This window comes from Myotis yumanensis, unplaced genomic scaffold, assembly GCF_028538775.1.
Source record: "Myotis yumanensis isolate MYYU_CA2020_CCGP unplaced genomic scaffold, mMyoYum1.0.hap1 SCAF_10, whole genome shotgun sequence".
Taxonomy (NCBI): domain Eukaryota; kingdom Metazoa; phylum Chordata; class Mammalia; order Chiroptera; family Vespertilionidae; genus Myotis; species Myotis yumanensis.
In genome coordinates, this window is record NW_027223761.1 from 3,403,598 (window position 1) to 3,423,994 (window position 20,397).

The window sequence follows — 20,397 nt, forward strand, 5'->3', positions numbered from 1 at the left end:
CCCTTGAAGTCCCGCCCTTGTGCCCAGGTTTTCTCCTTCTATTCATCCCCTCACCCGTCAGTCACAGCCCCAGTCACAGTAGCTCAGTAAATACTTGTTACGGGAGTGACGGAAATCCAGGGCCTGTCATGTGTTCTAGGTCCATCTCATACAGTCCTCGCCATAATCCTAGGGCCTAGGCGATAGATGGTATTGCCTAATTTATAGATACGCAACTATAAGATCGACAAAAGTTATGTGTCAACGTAAGAAACATTCAGGCCTGCAGAGAAGTTCTGTGAGTTGATTTGAGCCAAACTGTCAGACAATTGCCAGAAGCAAAATTTCTATGAATTGAGAACATGCTCCAGAGAATGGCAGTTTTGCATCTTATTTTATGCATGACAGTCAGAAGAGAAGACATTGGTGATAAGTTAGGGAGGCAAGAGAAAGCAAAATGAGGAAACCTTTGGGATCGAATAAAAAGTAAAATGATAGACACGCACTTCTTTTGGGTAAGGGGTACAGGGTAGTTAATAGTCAACAATTACCTCAGTAACAACGAGGGGATTTGTGGTTTCCACTCTGGTTCCGTACCTGTGCTTTGAGGGTTGGGGGGGAAAGAAAATTACTTTGACCTTCCAACGTGTGTTATCTAGATGCAAGAGACAACAGACAAGGCCTAATGAAGGTGAAAATGGAACTTTGTCAGGGACATGGCTACCCACCATCATAAACTGCCTTTAGTTAAAAAGTTTTTTTAAGAAGAATTTTTATTTATTTATTTATTAATAAATTTTATTGATTTTTTACAGAGAGGAAGGGAAAGGGATAGTTAGAAACATCGATGGGAAACACTGATCAGCTGCCTCCTGCACACCCCCCACTGGGGATGTGCCTGCAACCAAGGTATATGCCCTTGACCGGAATCAAACCTGGGACCCTTCAGTCCGCAGGCCGATGCTCTATCCACTGAGCCAAACTGGTTAGGGCAAGTTAGAAAGTTTTAATTTCAGACCATCCTTTGTGATTACGTCAGGTCTCTGAGTTTGTGAGGCCACCACACAGGTCTTCCCTGAGCGCGTCAGGTTTAATGTGTGGCCTCTGTCCATCCATATATGTAATTGCCATTGTGCAATTTTCTACAACCTTTCTAGATACATGATTCCAGGTATCCTCTGACCCACATTTCTCAGGTGATGATGGGGGCTTAATGGGGGTGGGGGTGGGGGGCAAGGCAGTGAGCTATCTCCCAGGGAACTGACTGAAATATTTCCTGAGTTGAGGAATTTCATAAACACGTTCTCTAATTCCTGAAATGAAGCAGAGTTTTGCCACCCAAAATATGCCTTTTGGGGATATGATTTTAAGCTGATTATTTTTAAGAAATGACTCAAGCCCAGCCGGCATGGCTCAGTGGTTGAGCATCGACCTGTGAACCAGGAGATCAGGATATGATTCCGGGTCAGGGCACATGCCGGGTTGCGGGCTCCAACCCTAGTGTGGGGCGTGGTGCAGAAGGCAGCTGATCGGTGATTCTCTCTCATCATTGATGTTTCTCTCTCCCCCCGTCTCCCTTCCTCTCTGAAATCAATAGGAAAATATTTTTTAAAAATGACTCCAGAAGAGTCTTTTACCTCCCCCTGCCTGCCTAAAGGAATTCAGAGACAGAGAAACGTGCTTACAGAAAGGAAACTGTCACCTTAGGGTCGTAAGAGCTAAGAATGGCAAGTCTGTTAGACTCCCCTCTGCCTCCCGTTGTTTCTGGGTGGCCAGGCAAGAATTTGTTTACCAAATGTTTGCTCTCTCTCATCTACCTGTGAATTGCCTACTTTCCATTTGAAGTCCCGGACTCCTGCCTCCCTCTGCCCTGGTGGGCTTGTGGTCTGGGGCATGTGCGCCTCAACTGCCCGATTTATCCTCAGGTCCCATATTCTCACAGACCCGAAGATTATTTTCTCCTAATAATCTCATTCAATTTATTAAACAAGTCACAAATTAGAAGTGTGAAAGTTATTTTCCCTCCCCACACTCTTTAGGTACAAATCATCTGCCAGTGGTTCTCAACCTTCCTCATGCCGTGACCCTTTAACACAGTTCCTCATGTTGTGGTGACCCCCAATTTCATTGTTACAAATTGAACATAATTAAAGCATAGTGATTCATCACAAAAACAGCATGTAATTATATAGGTGTTTTCCGACGGTCTTAGGTGACCCCTGTGAAAGGGTCACGACCCACAGGTTGAGAACCGCTGAAGCAGTCATTTTCCCTTAAAAAAACAAGCTAGTTTTCTTGTAAAATCATCTCTAAGACTTGTGGTCTGTCTACAAAATGGAAAATTATCTCCTGTCACTAAAACGGTGGGAACATTTTTAAAATGCTGCTAGCTAAAGAGAAGCAGCCTTTAGTGAGAACATCTGGTCATATAGCTATTTCTCTTCACGAGAGACCCCATCAGCTCTGGTCACTACTATTAACACTTGGAGTGGGGGAAACGAGTTAAGTCGGCTCGCGTGAATTGCGCGTACTCCGCGGGAGCCGTCTTAACTCGGTTCATATAGATTTGCGGTGGAGTGCGGGAAACGTGTAAACTCGGGCCAATTGTAACTGCGTATTACCAAATATTTGTGTTTGCCGTTCACAAAGATACCTACCTGCGTATGCGAACCGTTTCATACCCATTGGGGTAATAGGTATCATAAAAATCCCTGATTTTGCGTGGGAAACCTAAATAATTGCCCGCGCCATCTTATATTTTGGCGGGAAATTCACCCCACACCGGAGTGTTAAATAGGCCTACCAAAATCTTGTCAACAAAAAACATCCAAACCTGTAAAGAACTTTAATTTGAGCCAAACTGAGGACATACACCAGGAAGCAAGTCCTCAAATGCTCAGGAGAATGGCAGTTTTGCAGCTTAGTTTATACGTTAAAATCAAAGACGTAAAGAAGATGCATGAAACCCACGGGTGGTAGACTAAGGAGCAAGCATAGCAGGGAAATATCTAGTATTGGGTAAAAGGCGAAGTGGGGAGACACACACTTGTTTACATGGGTGGGCACAGGACAGTTACTAAGATTTATAGCACCTAGACACAGTATGCAAGGAACGCGTTTCATGCTCTGGTCCTGTGTCTGGGGACTGTGACTGCACCTCCCAGAGGTAGGAAAAGAAAATTACTCTGACATTTCAAAGGTATGTTATCCGCCCTGGCCAGGTGGCTCAGTTAGTGGGGCAACCTCCCATGCACCAAAAGGCTGCTGGTTCGATTCCCGGTCAGGGCACATGCTCTGGTTGCTGACTCAATCCCTGGTAAGGGTGTGCGGGAGGCAGCCCATGGATGGGATGTTTTTCTCCCTCTCCCTTCCTGTCTCTAAAAATCAATTAAATTAAAAACAAACAAACAAAACAAAGGTATGTTATCTTAAGTAGACAGAGCCCTGGCTGGGTGGGTCAGTTGGTTGGAGCATCATCCCATACACCAAATGCTGCAGGTTCAATTCCAGGTCAGGACATGTACCTAGGTTGGGGGTTCAGTCCCCAAATGGGATGCATGTGTGTGTGTGAGCAATCAATATTTCTGTCTCTCCCTTCTTTTCTCTAGAAGTTGATGGAAACATGTCCTCTGGTAAAAATTAAAATATTAAAAAGACAAAGCTCATGTTTAGATTGACCTTTGCTAAGGAAGATATAGGCCTAAGATGTGACTGCCAGCCATGACCTTCCCAGTTTGGAATTTGTGATCAGACCATGCTGTGTGGCAACTTTACACGCACACACACACACACACGCACACACACGTATATATGTATATTTTAAAAATTGACTTCAGAGAGGAAGAGGGATAGATAGAACATCAATGATGAGAATCATTGATCAGCTGCCTCCTGCACAACCCCCACTGGGGATCGAGCCTGCAACCTGGGCATGTGCCCTGCTTGAGAATCGAACTATGACCTCCTGGTTCCTAGGTCTATGCTCAACCACTGAGCCACGCTGGCTGGGCCTGTGTGGTAACTTTTGGCCACTGAGCTGGTCACGTCTGCCAGGTGCCTTCCAAGCGCATCAGGTTTATTGCATCACCACTTTTTCATTCACAATCTGATGACCTCAAGGGGCTCCTCTATGAAAATACTGGCATCTAGCAAACTGAGACAGTCTTGCACTTTTCATTTTTCTGAACGGACAAAGGCTTATGCTGAGGCTACATACAATGTCAGGCCTGCAGGATTCTAATGGGTCTATAGTTCAGGCCAGAACTAGAATCCAGACACCAACCGCTATTTATCGTTTATCTCTTTATTGTTTCTCCTTTTATCAAAACCTGTCACAGCTGGGGGCCAAGAGGAAGTAAAAAAAATTGTCACAAATATGTCCCCTCATCCCCAGTTAGTCCTCCCTCACCCCCCACCCCCCACCCCCGGGCTTCGGGCCCACCCCGGGCACACATGATCATCTCCCGCCCCGCTCAGCCTTCTCCCAGCAATAAATACAGGTGACTGTGATTCAATGAAACCACAACTGATTTCTCCATCTTGAATGCCCCTCAAGGGGACAAAAAGGGGACAAAATAAGTGTAATGCCCACTCCCACTTAAGAAGTGGAAACTTCTTTCCCCTTAGGACAGGGGGGGCAGAACTGCCCCTGTCAGAGCTGCAGCAGCTCTAGAAGGAATGGGAAAGAGGAAAGGTTGGAAGCAGAGGGAAGAGAGGGAAGAGAGGGAAGAGGAAGTTCTCCAGCAACCTCACTCCTTTGATCCATCCTGATAAGGGGTGGTCCCAGTGTGTCAGTGGGACACAAAAAGGGGAGGGCTGACAGAGAAGAGGCAGGAGGAAGAAATACAGAGGAAAGCAGCCTGCTAGGGAGGGACGGGGTCGGGGAAAAGGAGCCCTAAAGCTCACTGCCCTCGACTTCTTCCAGGGAATGGCATCCACACCCCCGAGAGGCATGAGTGGAGAGGGTCTGGCGGGTTCAGACGCCCAGAAGGAAGGAGAGAAGGGAAAGCAAGGGCCCTGTGGTCCCCAGGTCTTCACAGGTGAATGTGCTCCAGACAGAGCAACAGAGTGAAGGGAGGCTCGGGGGTGGGGGTGGGGCGGGGGGAGCAGGAGATCACAAGAGGAACTCACGGCCCAGAGACAGCCCTCATCCTGCCCAGGTGCTGGCAGAATCCGGGTCTGGGGATAAGCACAGTGACGTCTGGGGAAGGTCAAAGTCCAAGGCAGAAGGAACAGTAACTCACATCACAACAGCACCCCCTCCCCAACATCCCTTGGGTTATCGCAGGTGAATACTCCAGTCAGACGCCACGTTGACGCCAGGCTTGCGCAGGATCAACACAGAGGTCTCAGGGTCGTGCTGGAAGGACAGGCGGCTTTCGGGAGATCCTGGTGGAGGAAGGAAGCGCCGTAATCAGAGCAATAAACTCCCACATACCAACTGCTTTCCTACAGGCGGGTGTCCCCAGCCTGCCCGGCCTCCCCTTTCCTCACCTTTTGTCTGGAGCACCACGGCTGCTGGCTTTCCGGCCCCCATTATCACCACCCGCTCAATCCAGATTGGTGTCTCAAAGTGGCCTTTGGGGTCTGCTGAGCTGGAGGGAGCAAGATGGGAGTAGATGTCAGAGTGGAAGGAAGGAGGCGGCCCAGAACAAGAAAAGGACCCAGTGAGCTGTGAGCAACCCTGAGGCCCAGCCACCCCAGCAGCTGCCAAGGCAGACGGGCACCTCATTACCTGGAGACAAGGGCGTTGCCAGAGAATGAGAATCGACGCAGCAGGAACTCATGCCGAGTCTGGTAGTTGAACGTGTGCCCATCATCTAGAAAGAGCTCTCCTTGGGCTGTACCCTGAGGAGGAAGTGGGACAGGTGAGAGCTGAGCCCAGGAGGGAGTGAGGCCCATCCATCCCCAGGGGACTGCCTGTGCTCTCACCTGCGGGCTGAGTGCAACGAAGAGAGTGATGGGGTCATCCTTCATGCAGTCGGAAGCGCGCCGCACTCGCATCCACCGAGGCACAATGGTCCCCCCCGCGCTGGAACACAGGGATCTAGGGCAAGAGCAGCGCTGGGGTGAAGCTGCCTGTTGTCCAACCTGGCCTTGCAGCATCCTTTGCTGTTGCCCATCTGTCCGCACGTGGATACTGGACCCCAAAGCACACACTGTCTCCCCGTCTGGAAGCCCACGGGCAGCCGGAGTTGGGAGGCCGGTCAGGCATACTCACACTGCTTAGCGTCACAGGCAGGTACAGGGTCTGGGGACCATGATGTTTCTGGTAGCTCTGAACGTCATACCACACCTGTGGGCGACAAGAGAGATTTGGTCACTCACCACACAGGCCACCATCGCAAGTACCCCATTCGGCTGCCACCATCCGTTATTTCCCACCACACCCTTCCTTAACTCACCTCCCCTTGGCCAGGCAGATAGACCTGGACGCCATGAGCCCCAGCGTCTGATACAGGGTGAACCAGCAACGCATCCCCTAAACACCAGAATCAACGCAGAACTCAAGAGATCAGTTCCCAGCCAGGGAGCACCACAGCGCCTGCCATGCACCACCAGCCTCCCCTCCTCCCTCCCCGTGTGTTCACAGACCCCCTCCCGCAAGTGCTTACTTCTCAGCCCACCCACCACCAACCGTCCTCCCATTTCTCACCAAGCAGGAACTGGTCATCTATACTGAAGGTGCTCACATCCTGCGGATAGTTTACCCACAGGGGCCTAGGAAGGAAGACAAGAAAGGAACACACTTGCTGTTTTGGCAGATGTCCACGATGCTACCCCGGGAGCTGACAAGAACAGCACAGGGGTAGGAGCCAGGAGCTTCCAGCTAGTAGGGGGGCTGGGGCAGCCCTCAGCTCTGCAACCTCAGCTCTGCCTAGGCACTAACTTCCTCACCCAGCTCCCTCCTCCTCCTGCCGCCCCTCCAACTGTTCTGCACGCAGCCGTCCAGTGGCCACTTGGTTATCCTGGCCGGCAAGGCCCTCCAGGACCAGGTCCTCTTTTTCTCCTCCATCTCATCTCCTACCTCTCCTTCTGGTTCCTTCCCCGACACACACTGGTTTTCCTACTCCTGGAACACAACGCACTCATTTCCACGCTAGAATTTTGCACTTGGAGTCCCATCTGTTTGGAACACTCTTCCTCTAGATCACAAAATCCATCTTAGTCATCACTCAGGCCTCATCTCACATGGCCTTCCTCTCAAAAAGGCCCTGGGTGGAACCTAATTCCATTATGCTCTTCTATTTTTCAAAGAGCTGGTCACTGCTGACAATTTTCTTATTTATGTATTTGTTTCCTCCCAAGAATAAACGTTCCACAGCATAGGACACCTGCAGAGATGAATAATGCCTAACCTGTCGTAAGTACTCAATAATGTCCCCTTCTATTCATTCCTATTGGTCTCTGCTTATTCTTGACCCTCCTTTACAAAGCCCTGGTGAGTGAAGGAAGAGGTGCAGAGATGGAGCCCCGCCCCGCCCAGCCACCTCAGCTGACGTAGACCCAAAGAATGCCTCACCTCATGACAGGAAAGCCTTCGCGATGGGCCTGATAGAAGAGGGTGTACCAGAAAGGCAACAGGGCATATCGCTGGCCCAAGGCATCTCGGATCATGTCGTGGTACTGAGACGGTAACAGCCACGGCTCTCGCCGCCCAGTGTCCAAGTGGGCATGTGCCCGGAAGAATGGCTGGTAGGCACCCATCTGGTACCAGCGCACAAGCAGCTCTGGCTCCGGATTCTTGAAAAAGCCGCCCACATCAGCTGGGAGAGGGGAGGGGAGAAGTAGGTTGGAAAAGTGGGTGAAGGAGGGCAGCTGCCTAGGCGCGCCCCGAGGCCCCACGCTGGACTCTCAGCTCTCCATTCATGCCCAGGTCCTGTGCCCGCTACCTTGTCCCCCTCCCACCAAACCGAGGACCACAAACCCCCTCTCACCCCCACAGAAGGAGAGTCCCACCAGCCCCAAGCTGAGACACATAGGGATAGAGATCTTCAAGTGGTCCCAGTCAGCAGTGTTGTCCCCCGTCCACACGGCTCCTGAGGAAGACAAGAGAGGGGGAGCTTGCAAAGAGAGAAAGGGCTCAGCCTTTTCAGCTGACTTCTCTGACCTGCCACACCGGCTCTGGGCCCCCAGGGTCCTGCTGAAGAGGGCAGAGGTCACAAGAGCACGTGAATGGACACCCCTCCCTGGTGCCCTGAAAGTGCAGAGCCGGAAGGGTGCAGAGGGGAGCGCTCCGAGGATGGCTGCGTGGACGGATTTCCCCAAGAACCAGGCCGAGGTCCACGGCTTCTCCCATCTGGCCTCCCACCCTCTCCCTCAGCTCTACCCTCCACAACTTTTTTTTTTTTTAATGGAATCTATACTATGTAACCTTTTTTAAAAAAATATTTTATTAATTTTTTACAGAGAGGAAGGGAGAGAGATAGTTAGAAACATCGATGAGAGAGAAACATCGATCAGCTGCCTCCTGCACACCTCCCACTGGGGATGTGCCCGCAACCAAGGTACATGCCCTTGACCGGAATTGAACCCGGGACCTTTCAGTCCACAGGCCGACGCTCTATCCACTGAGCCAAACCGGTTTCGCCTACCCTCCACATCTTACCGTAGCGCTGGGAGCCAGCGAAGAACGCCCTGCTCAGGACAAAGGGGCGTTCCACACCCCCAGAGCGCTGCACCAGCCCATCAGCAGTCGCCATGTGCTGAGTGGAGACAGAAGAGGGCAGGGGCAGTGAGGAGCAAAGGCCAGCTGTCATCTGTGGCAAGTTCCCAGCCCTCAGTCCCTCCTCTCCAGCCTCTTACCACGTAGAAGCCGTAGATGTTGTGCACATCTCGGTGCTCCCAGCCCCCATAATGCTGGGCATCCTTGAGCATGGTGACCTCAGGGCCATTGAACACAGAGGGTTCATTCATGTCATTCCAGACATAGAGGTTGGAAGCTGAGCCCTAAGAGCACAAGGAAGAAAATGGGGACAGAAGGACAGACGGAGAAAGAAGACAAACAGCGTCAGAGCAAAGAGCTCCTCGGAATCCAGAAAGATGCATTTCTCAGGGTCATCACAGCCCTCATATCGGCACCCGACCACAGCAGGTTACCAAGCAGAGCACGACCAAGGCAAGGAGGTGGGTGGGAAAGACAGATGCAGTGGAGAAAGAGGCCCGCCATACCTTATAGTCGTCAAAGTTGAACATGTTAGCCCACCAGGCCCTCATCCTGGGATTGGTGAAGTCGGGGTAACCAGCGGCGCCTAGAAGTTAAGGGTGGCTGTCAACCCCAAGGGGCATAATAGTCACCATTGTACCTCCCTGGTCTTCTGACAGCCTCTCCCTCAATTCTGGGGCTGCACCACCTACCTGGCCAGCACCAGCCCTCGTAGTCAGAGCCATCCCGCGTTTTAACATAGAGACCCTGGTTCTGCAGCTCTTCATGTACACGGTAACCAGAGTCCACCTTGATGTGGGGGTCCACAATGGCGACCAGCTGGGCGCAAGGAACACGGGTGGTCAGAGCTCTCCAGGGCTATGTCAGAAACCCAACCATGGCTGTAGTCCTCTTACCTTCCGCTTCTTGGATGCCAACTTCTCCAGCATGGTGAGGGGCTGGGGGAAGCGGCTGGGGTCCCAGGTGAAGTACCGCTTGCCATCGGCGTGTTCAATGTCCAGCCAGATGACGTCGCAGGGCAGGTTGTAGTCATCAAAGCCCTGGTTGACTGCCAGCACATCGGCCTCGTCCCGGTAGTTCCAGCGGCTCTGGTGGTAGCCGAGGGAGAAGAGCGGGGGCAATGCCTGGGTCCCTGCAGGTTCAGCGAGGGACGGGGGTCACCATGGAATCAGGCCAACCTGGGGCTTCTGAGGACACCCAGACACTGAGGGAGGCTTGTAGACCAAAGGGAGACTAAAGGGCACGGGACTTCTGAAAGAGTCACTCCCTCGAGAAGCCACGGCCGCAGCCTCCTGTACAGCGTGGGGCGGCGTACCTGTGAGGCTGGCGTACTGCCGGAAGACGTCGGAGACCGAGGGCCCAAGCAGCAGGAAGACATCGATGATGCCGCTCTCCGACATCCAGCGGACATCTGTCTGCGGGGTTTCCCCCGAGCCCTGCAGGTAGTCTAGCATCTTCCCAAACAGGGTCTGGAGAGGGGACAGAGAGAGGTCCAACACCCACTCTCGTTCCCAAACCAAAGACAAAGCAGCAATGTTTCCCTCAAAACCCTCCTAACACTGGCTCCTAAGGCGTCAATCTGAGCTGAGACTAAATGTCACCTCCCAGTGAGGCTTTCCTGGGTGCCACCATCGGAGGCACCGCTGCCCCACACCTGCCTCGTGACTGCCCCATGTCTTTCTCAGCACTTACCACTGAACTCGTCTCGCTGTCTTTGCTGTCTAACAGCGCTCCCTCCCTGAGCGGGAAGCCTTTTCCTACCTCAATAAGCAGTGCTGTCCCAGCACCTACAGAGTATCCAGCCCATAACGTACTGACAAGAAATGCATGAGTGTGTGTCTTCTGCAAGTGGCAGGGAACTCGCAGGCGGCTCCCGAGGCCCAGGGCCCCCTTTCTCACCCAACCCCAAATGGGCTACCCCACCAACCTCTTCAAAGCTCATGCCAGCACACCCGACGACGCCCTCCTTCCTGCTCCCCTGCCCGTGCGCTCACCTTCCCGGCAGTGTTGGAGGAGATGTCCACCCACGTCTCTGCGGCGTTGAGCCAGAAGATGCCCAGGTCCCGATGAGGACTGTGCGCCAGGAGCACAGGCACAGACCCGTACAGGGCCATGGGGTTGTACAGCTCGTACTGGAACACATCCAAATTGTAGAGGCGATATGGCTCCCCACCCCTGCAGGCAGACAGACGGACTGGCCCCAGGCCCCGGCACACACAACCCCACCCCTCCCGCAGACACAGGTGAGGGATATAAGAAACGGCCCCTGCGCTTTATCAAGGAAGAATCTTCCAGTGATAAAGGTGATCTGGGCACAGGAAGTGATCCATGCCTGACTGGCGTATCCAATCTGCATGCACATCTCCCACCTTCCCGACTCCTCTGTCCCCATGTCCTGAGGGCAGCCTGGGACTCACTCAGTGACCTTCAGCCGCAGGCTGTCTGCATGCTCGGGGATCCCGTACACGTGCTCCATGCCCGGCAGAGAGAAGTCCAAGCCCACAGACGTGGGGCCTGGAAGAAAAGCGAAGGATGCGCTCCAGAGCTGCTGCCTGGCGAGGACTCCCTGCGCCCCCACCCCGGACGCTCCGTCCCTCACCATACGGCTTGCTGTCAGAGTGGGTTTTGAACGTCTCCTCCCAGGCTCCCGGCTCATCTTTCTCTGTCTTCCCCTGGGTCTCTTCTGGCTGTGGGGCGGAAGCACACTGCCCATCACACAGCAGCTCTCTCCTCCCCGCCCGTTTTCGCAGTCCCCTCCCTGAGAGCCAGACGGAGCTCCGGTTTCTTGTGGGCCTTTCCGCTCCAACCTCCCAGCCGGCCCTGTGCTCCAACCACGCACCCCACACACTTGCCTTGTCACCATCCCCAGGCGTTTCCTCGGGCTGGGCGCCATCGCCCTCAGCTGGGTCTTTTGATTCTTGCCTGGAAGGTAGGAGAGCTGTCTGCTCCAATCCAGAGGGGGCAGGGACGAGGGGCTAGTGGAAGGAGGGGTGAGGGAATAGAGAGCCAAGGGTCCAAAGGAACGAAGGCAATGGAGGAAGGGACCGAATGGTTAAGCCTAGAGAGGGACCCCCATGAATATAAGTGTCCAAAGGACATGGAGAGAAATGAGGAGTGAATGCCACCAGGAGGTGTTTCCACACGGAGGCCCGATGGCCTGGGTTCGGAATGCCAGTCCTGGCTCTGCTGCCTCCGGGGAGACTGGCCCCAAACGCCCTCGCTGGGCCTCAGCCTGCTGTCCTGACACCAGGTTTTGCAAGGCCGGTGGGTCACACCATGATCAAGCCGCTACGGATAAATGCAGGGACTCGCACAAGAGGGGTGCCCAAGCCTGCTTTCCAGGGCAGCTGGCAAGCAGCTCTGCTCAGAGCCTAGGGCGCCCCCGCTGAGAGCCAGGAACCCCAGCAACAGGCAGCATCTCTCCAGCCCTTGGCAAAGCAAGAAGCTCCCTACATTCCTTAGGGACTTCCCATATTTCATCTTCCTTCTCCCAGTCAGGAGAACAGGGACCAGGGACCACATAGCTGGAGAAAAAGAGGTGAGTGAAGGGCAGGGCATGGAAGGGTCTGGGGCCCCTTCCCTTGGGGGTCAGAGTGCAGGGTGGGTAAAGGCAGAGGAACACATACAGTACCAATGGCCATGATTTACCTAGAGAAAATGTTCTTGATCTTATCCCAAATGCTACCGAGCGTGAGACTAACTTTATCCGAGAAACTAGGGCAGGAGATGGGTAGGGAAGGGAGAAGGAGGCACAAAACCAACACAAAAACAGAAACATAAAAGTGAGTTTCAGTCGACAAACTTCCAGACATGGGGGGTGGGGGGAGAGGAAGAAAATAAACCTGGGAAATGTGATGGCGTGAGAAGGGAAAGGGAAAGGCAGACCCAGGCAGGCCTCTCAGAGGAGGTGCCCGAGGTACAGCCCAGGGACAAAAGTGACCGCCTCCTGGTTTTAGAGGAAATGAAGAAAACTGTGACCTGGCCTGCTTCCTACCAGCCCTCAGCCCCTACCTGACTGTCCTACCCCTGTCTTCCCCCAGGGACCCAGTGCCAGACCCCACAACACCCTTAGGCTCTTTCAACTAGGTTGCCTGCAGCCCCAACCCGGTACTCACGAGACCCTGGGGGCCCTCTGGTGCTCAAAACCCAAGAGTCCTCGGGCATTGACGCTGAGCAGAAGGCTGCGGTCCTCCAGCAGGTCCAGGCGGAACGGCCGTGCTGTCAGGATGATTTTATAGGGTCCCTCAGCCACGGTGAGCTCCACACTGTTGTCGTCACGGCCAGAGACAGAAAGCCTGGAGAGAAGATCGAAAGGGATATAAACAAGGACAAAGGACCAAGACTATAACTGAGACACTTCAGAAGGAGGGGGTGGGGGTCCTGCCAGGAGCTACAGGCAGTGTGGTAACAGTGTAGGGACAGACAAACTGACCAAAGGGACCAAAGAAGAGCCTGGAAACAGACCCAAGGATACTTAGAACTTTTAAACATAACAGAGGTGGCAGGCAGCCCAGTGAGATCAAGAGGACTAAGGAGAACTATTTATTTGTTTATTTATTTATTTACTTACTTATTTTTTTAAATATGTTTTTATTGACTTCAGAGAGAGGATGGGAGAGGGAAGAGATAGAAACATCAAGGATGAGAGAGAATCATTGATTGGCTGCCTCCTGCACTCCCCTTACTGAGGATCAAGCCCGCAACCCAGGCATGTGCCCCTGACCGGAATGAAACCCAGGACCCTTCAGTCCGAAGGCCGACACTCTATTCACTGAGCCAAACCAGCTAGGACTGGAGAATTATTTAATAATGAAGATGAAAAACAAACTTCCGGATAGGAAAGAAAGTCCTACATCATGCCAAACACAAATATCAACTCCAGACAGATTATGACTTAAAATTTAAAAGTAAAATCTTTAGAAAAAAATTAAAAGAATTTTTTTTTCCCCTTGAGGTAGAAAAGTATTTAAACACAACTTAGAAAACACTAACACCAGAAGCTGTGAAAGAGCGATACATTTGAGCCCAGCCAGAGTGGCTCAGCTGGTTGGAGCGTGGTCCCACACACTGAAACGCTGCCAATTCGATTCTTCGTCAAGGCACATGCGGAAGGCAACCGGTCCATGTTTCTCCGTCTCACTGATGTTTCTCTGTCTCTTTCCTCTCCCTTCTTCTCTCTAAGCATGTCCTCAAGTGAGGATTTTTTTAAAAACATGTTTTTACTGATTTGTAGAGAGAAAGGAAGGGAGATGGATAGAGAGATAGAAGCATCGATGAGAGAAAAACATCATCGATGGACTGCCCCCTGCACACCACTTACTGGGGATCGAGCTCCAAAGCGGGCATGGCCCTGACCAGGAACAGAACTAGTGACCTCCTGGTTCCTGGGTCGACGCTCAACCACTGACCACACCGGCCAGGCTGGGTGAGGGTTAAAAAACAAAAACTAATACATTTTAAACACTAAAATTCAGAACGTCTACTTATCAAAAAACACCTTTAGGATCAACAAAAACAAGAAAAGTCAGAGACACTGTACTAGACTAGAGGAGCCCAAGGAGACATGACAACTAAATCGTAACATGATGCCCTACATGGCATAGAACAAGGCATGAAGTAGGCCACGTCAGTGTGGGTAATAGGTTAGAGCACTGGCCCATGCACCAAAGGGTGAAGGGCTCGATTCCCATCAAGGGTACCTTGGCTGCAGGTTCAATCCCTGGCTCCGGTCGGGGTGTGTGTGGGAGGCAACCAATCAATGTGTCTCTCATCTCCCCCCACCCTCCCACCACCCTGCTCTCCTCCCCTTCTATGCTCTCTAAAAATCTACAGAAAAAATACCCTCAGATGAGGATTAACCAAAAACAGAAAAGAAAAAGGCATCAGATGAAAGCTAAGGAAATTTGAATAAAATATGGACTTTAGATAGTTAATAATGGCATCAACTCATTAGATAGGACAACTCTACCACAGTAATGTTAACAACAGGGGGAAACAGGAGTGGAGGGTATAAGGAATTTTCATAAAATTCTTGCAACTTTCCTAAATATCTAAAACTATTCTAAAATTAAAAATTTTTTTTCCAAGGCACCTTTAGGAAAGTAGAAAGATAAGCTACAATCTGGGTAAGATAGCTGCAATATAAATGGTAGAGAATTAGTGTCATAGTGTCAAGACATGAATTTCTACAAATCAATAAGGACAAACAATATAAACGGAAAATAAGCATAGTTGGCAACTACCATTTCACAGACTAGTAAGCCAGAATGACAGATACACAGATGGTCAATCTCATTAATAAACTAGGGAAAACAACCAAGCCAAGACCACCACATGGTATCATTCAACACCCATTCCACTGACAAAAATTAAGTCCAATAGCACCAATCTGGATCAGTGTGGATCCCATGCTGCTGGTGGGAGTGTACACTGGTAAGCCATTTGGGCGTTACCTTAGAAAGTAGATCATCTCCACATTCTCCAGCTCTGCAGTCCCCTCCTAGCTCTATACTGAAGAGACACTTGCACAGGGACACAGGGGACATGGACAACAATGTTCATGCCAACACTTCGAATAGCAAAACACTGGAAACGACTAAAATGTTCATCAACATAGAAACGATAAATAAGTTGGGATATAATCGTAAAACATTATCAGCAGTGAAAAAATGAACTATGTGCAACAGAGTTAAATAAAGTTATGTGAAAAGAGGAAATCCCAGAAGACATTCATTGAGATCAATGTCCCTATAAACCTCAAAAATGAACAAAACCACGTAATTTATTGCTTAGATACACACAAGTATATTTATGTGTTTATATACATACATGACACAACTGTAAGAACAAAAAGCCAAGGGACTGATAAACTTCAGAATAACAACCGTAACTGGGGGAGTGAGGGGCACAGGACAGAGAGAAGCACATGGATGGGCTGGGTGAAGGATTTATGTTATCTTCTAAATCAGCGGTTCTCAACCTGGGGGTCGAACGGCCCTTTCACAGGGGTCGCCTAAATACATCCTGCATATCAGGTATTTACATTACGATTCATAACAGTAGCAAAATTAGTTATGAAGTAGCAACGAAAATAATTTTATGGCTGGGGGTCACCACAACATGAGGAACTGTATTAAAGGTTCGTAGCATTAGGAAGGTTGAGAATCTAAATCAAACACTTAAGCCTGGCAAGTGTAGCTCAGTGGTTGAGCGCTGACCTATGAACCAGGAGGTCATGGTTTGATTCCCGGTCAGAGCACATGCCTAGGTTTCGGGCTCGATCCCCAGTGGGGGCTGAGAAGGAGGCAGCTGACCGATGATTCTCTCTCATCATTGATAGTCTCTCTCTCCTTTTCCCTTCCTCTCTGAAATCAGTAAGATATATATATAGGGGAGGGTGAGGAGTGTGGCAAGGTGTTTGTCAGCTGTTGTCCCAGTGTTAAGAAAGGTCAAATGCCAAGTAAAAATTTATCAGGAAGGAAAAAAGGGCCATGAAGATGGACAGGTTTTCTGAAAAGGTTTACCGAGCTGTGGGGGGATCAGCCACCAACACATCTGGCACCCGGTATCGAGGCCGCCGGGGCTCTAGTTCATCGATCCTGATCCGAGTCATGTTCTTCTGAAGGCCCTGGAGCTCCAGCACCAGCAACACCTGGGGGCAGAGGTTTGGATCTGGATAAAGTGGAGGATACACCATGGAATGACCTCTGAACCCACTCCCTCCTGAGGGGTCTCCCGCTCCTGGGCCCTTGCCTATGGGACCTGAGGTCTGAATTCCTCACAAAGTGAAAGTCCCCAGATGGCTGGACAGGATGCTGGCTGTAGGTTCCCCTTCCCGAATCCCCTCTGGCCACTTCCCCACCCCCACCCCCACCCCCACCAGATTCCCTTTTCTCCCCTGACCTTGGTGACCTCGTTGATCAGATGGACTGTGAGGGCATCAGGACCAAGCTGCAGAGAATCCAACAAGGCTCGGTATGGAGAGAGGCCTGGCTGTATGTTTCGCTGCCGCCTGCCAAGCAAATGGTTTAGAAGACGGGAGGGTGCCCCAATGTCTCTAGGTTCCCCATCACCTGCCATGTCCCCAGGCTACCCCATCGGCCACAGAGACCACCTTTTTACCCTACATCCCATCCCACGCTCCTAGAAGTATCATACTTGCAGAAGGAACTCTCTTCACAGGTCTTAAAGTTGCTTCTATCCACAGCAAGGGTAAGTCCCAGGCAGACCCCTAGACAAGCCAGCACCAAACCTGTCCAAGACCTGAGGAGAAAAAGGACAAAAGAGGGAACAATCAGAAAAAGGGAACAATCAGAAAGAGGGAACAATCAGTGAGAAAGGGCCTCCCTCTCAGAGGTAAAAGCCAAGTCCTAAAAGACAGCTCAGAAAAGAGGAAAAAGATGGATTCCCATTAAAGAGAACAGAAGGCGGGTGGGCATAGGGTTAAGTTGTCAGGCTGAGGAGTTAGCTCATTCACACTTTCCTTTAAAAAGGCAAAGAGCTAAATAAATAAATAAAAACAAAAAGGCAAAGAGCCTGGCCGAGGTAGCTGAGCGTCGACCTATGAACCAGGAGGTCACAGTTCAATTACCGGTCAGGGCATATGTCCAGGTTGCAGGCTCAATCCCTGATCGTGCAAGAGGCAGCCAATCAATGATTCCCATCATTGATGTTTCTCTCTCTCTCCCTCTCCCTTCCTCTCTGAAATCAATAAAAATATATTTTTTAATGCAAAAAGTGTACAATTCAGTGGTTTTTGGTAACAAACAAAAAAAGGCAAAGAAAGTGGACCAAGGATCTTTGGCCGTCAGAGGCCTTGGTACTGACTCTGGTTACATCAGCCTCTCAGAGCAGAGGAGCTAGCCCCAAGGGAGGTGGCGGGACCTGTGTGTGGAAGAGGGAAACAAAGCGAGCCATGCCTTTCCAGGGGAAGGCACTGGGTGGGGCAACAGTGAAAAAGTTAAGGATGCACCTCAGCCTGCCTGCTCATCACAGCTGCTAGGGCCCCAACATCCCCAGCACCCTAGGTATCCAGCTCCTCCAATCTCCACTCCTTTATCTGCAAAGTAAGTCACCACCATCACCACCCAAGTCTGGAAAGAACAGTAATAGCTAACTTGTACTGAATCCTATTGTACCCCAGGGACCTGGCTAACTGCTTTCTCTCCCTGGTTTGCAACTCCGCCTGCAGTTTTTAAAAATGTCAAGTATTTCTTCCCTGGCGGGTAGCACAATAGATTAGAGTGTTGTCCCGATAAGCCAAGGTTTCGGGTTTAACACCCCCATCAGGGCACATACTAGAACCAACCAAATGTATGAGCATAACCAATGGACACAGGCACTGGGGCGGTGGGGGCTTGCCCTCAGGGGTGGGAGTGGAGGGGGGGGTGTCAATTGGGAAAAAAGGAGACATATGTAATACTTTAATAATAATAATAAAAAAGAATCAACCAAATGAATGCATGAATAAGTGGACCAACAAACCTGTTCCCTCCCCCACCGCCCCCTCCTCTCTAAAATCAATTGTAAATAAATAAATAAAGTCAGTGCCTGGGTCTCACGCACAGTGATTCTGAACTAACTGGTTTGACGAGGGGCCTGGGCATCAGAATTCTTTAAAAGCTCCCTAAACAACTCTAATGGGGTTAGGGTTGAGAATCACTTCTTTAGCTACACTACCTCCTTTCCCTTCCTTTGTTTTCTTGGTGACTGTAGGTTGAGGTTTTTCCCGAATGGGAAAACTGAGGCATAAAAGGCTCAATAATCCATCCAAGTAAGGGGTGAAATGGGACTGCACTCGCCTCCGCCTGCCTCTAGGCCCCCGGACTTCCTGCCGCAAATACAGCACACTAACCACTGGCAGGGCCGGCCCCGTGAGGGCCATCACCCCAAGGCTCCCACCAACTACCACTTCCCCGCTGTAATGTCAAGTGCCAGACGAGGGATTTAACAGGCTTATTGAACCCAGTTCCTCTGCAGGATACAGTCACGCATTCTGAGTGTATCCTACACAGGGGTTCTCAAACCTTCGTGTCTGTGAAGAATCCCCTGCTGTGCTCACGAAAGGAAGATTCTCGGGGCCCGGGAATCTGCGGCTTGCACATGCTCGCCCAGAGACTGAGGCGGGAAGTCCAGATAGGGGAGAAACACACAAAAAAAACACAGGCTTCTTCTAAGCATTCAAACTCTGCAACCTGCTAATGGGGAAGCCACAGGGCAGGGCCTGCTCTACACACGGTATCCAGCACTAGCCTCAGCGCCTGCTTGGAAGCTCAAGGGGAAGAAAACCAGCAGAAAGGAGGTCACAGAACACAGCAGGCCCGCCAGTGCCAGAGGGATGTACAAAGCAAGCCGGGCCAGACAGGAAGCGGAGGCAAACACCAGGCTTGTGGTTGAATGTGCCCAGAGGAATAAGCAGTCGCCAACTCGCAGAAGCAATGCTATCGGACACGCAACAGCAAGGCATGGGGCCCGGGTGCTGAGTGAGGCGCCGGCCACCCTGCCCCATTGCGCCCATGTCCACCCGCTAACGCAGCAGGAACCAGCAGCACCGGGAGTTAAAGACCCTCTGGAGTCCTACTAGCTCACTCTGTGAAATGGGTTTGCATAGGTGCCGGGGTGGGGGTGGGGATAGGATTTCTAAGAGATCGCTCAGATGTGACCTGTTGGGGTGCCCCGAGTGCCCCGGAGCCAGAGGTAGCCCAAAAGCCAAAGTTGGGGATGAGCAACAGGGCAAGGGCACCGCTGTTTGAGGCCAGACTTCCAGGAGGTGTGTTATGACCCACGTTTCCTTCACGCTGCGCAGTCCGCGCCTCTCCCACCCAGCACGTCCCTCAGGTCCTGGCAAACGCTTTGTGGAGCCGGTGATTCTTCCGAGCAGGTTTTTTTTGGTTTGTTTTTTCTGGTAATATAAACCCGAGAGCGCAGACCAAACCCTTCGATTGCATGTTGTGTTTGAGCAACATCATCCAGGCCGACTGTGAACTCTGGATCCTGCCCCAGCTGTGCCCAGTGAGCGTGAACACCGAACACGCCAGGGCTGGTGCCCACGTGGAGGGCAGGGCAGGGGCTGGGGCTCTGGCGGTGGGGAGCGCACGAAGGGTAGTGCAGGCCGACTGCCGGCGGGACGCTGCGGTCCGGGAGGCCCGGCCACGTCTCGTCCCCCCACCCCCCCACCATGGCCCCGAGCACGGCAGGAAGGAGGCGGTAGCGCTCATCGCAGCGAGCCGCCCGGGAAGGGAGGCGACTGAGAATGGCCACAGCCAACCAGGGCGCACGGCTGCGGCCTTTTAGAGCCGCCGGAGCAAGGACCAAAAGTATGGGCCCCCAACGCCGCGCGGGTCCACCGCGAGGAAGCGGGGGGCGCTTGAAGCAGCCTCCAGAGAGACAAAGTCCTCGCGACGCCGGGGGGGCGGAGCCTCGGGAAGACACTCAAGAAGAAGAGATATGGGGCTTGGGGGGATCTGGGGGCGTCCCGAGCGCGCCCCGGGTTCCGGACTCCTCACCGCCTCCTACGCGCAGCCACTGCCGCTACCGCCGCCATCTTGTGCCGGGTTTGCTCCTTGACCCCGAGCCTCCCCTCCCCCTGCGCGCGTTGAGCCACGTAGCTTAGCGCCCGCCCCTTCCGGCTTTCGGATTGGCCCGGCTCCGGGCGGCTGCCCCATTGGCGGACCTCGCACTCTAAATGCTCACGGGGGTGGGCGGGGCGGGGGCGGGGCTTACGGCCGGAGGCGGGGCTTACGGCCGGAGGCGGG

At 52.0% G+C, this 20,397-nt stretch overlaps 1 protein-coding gene across 1 annotated transcript; it reads right to left on the reverse strand.

Moving 5' to 3' along the window:
• Positions 1-734: 734 nt before the first annotated feature.
• Positions 735-20,215, reverse strand: GANAB (glucosidase II alpha subunit). The gene is given in 26 exon segments (XM_070427285.1): positions 735-5,367; positions 5,473-5,573; positions 5,714-5,826; positions 5,911-6,006; positions 6,008-6,025; positions 6,200-6,274; positions 6,384-6,460; positions 6,635-6,699; positions 7,502-7,745; positions 7,917-8,018; positions 8,588-8,684; positions 8,785-8,928; positions 9,151-9,230; positions 9,337-9,463; positions 9,541-9,776; positions 9,960-10,113; positions 10,639-10,819; positions 11,062-11,158; positions 11,244-11,331; positions 11,497-11,566; positions 12,293-12,358; positions 12,760-12,939; positions 16,168-16,295; positions 16,547-16,655; positions 16,802-16,906; positions 20,149-20,215. Coding segments are annotated over 26 exon segments (2,901 nt in total). The 5' UTR covers positions 20,187-20,215; the 3' UTR covers positions 735-5,257.
• Between the last annotated feature and the right edge of the window lie 182 nt (positions 20,216-20,397).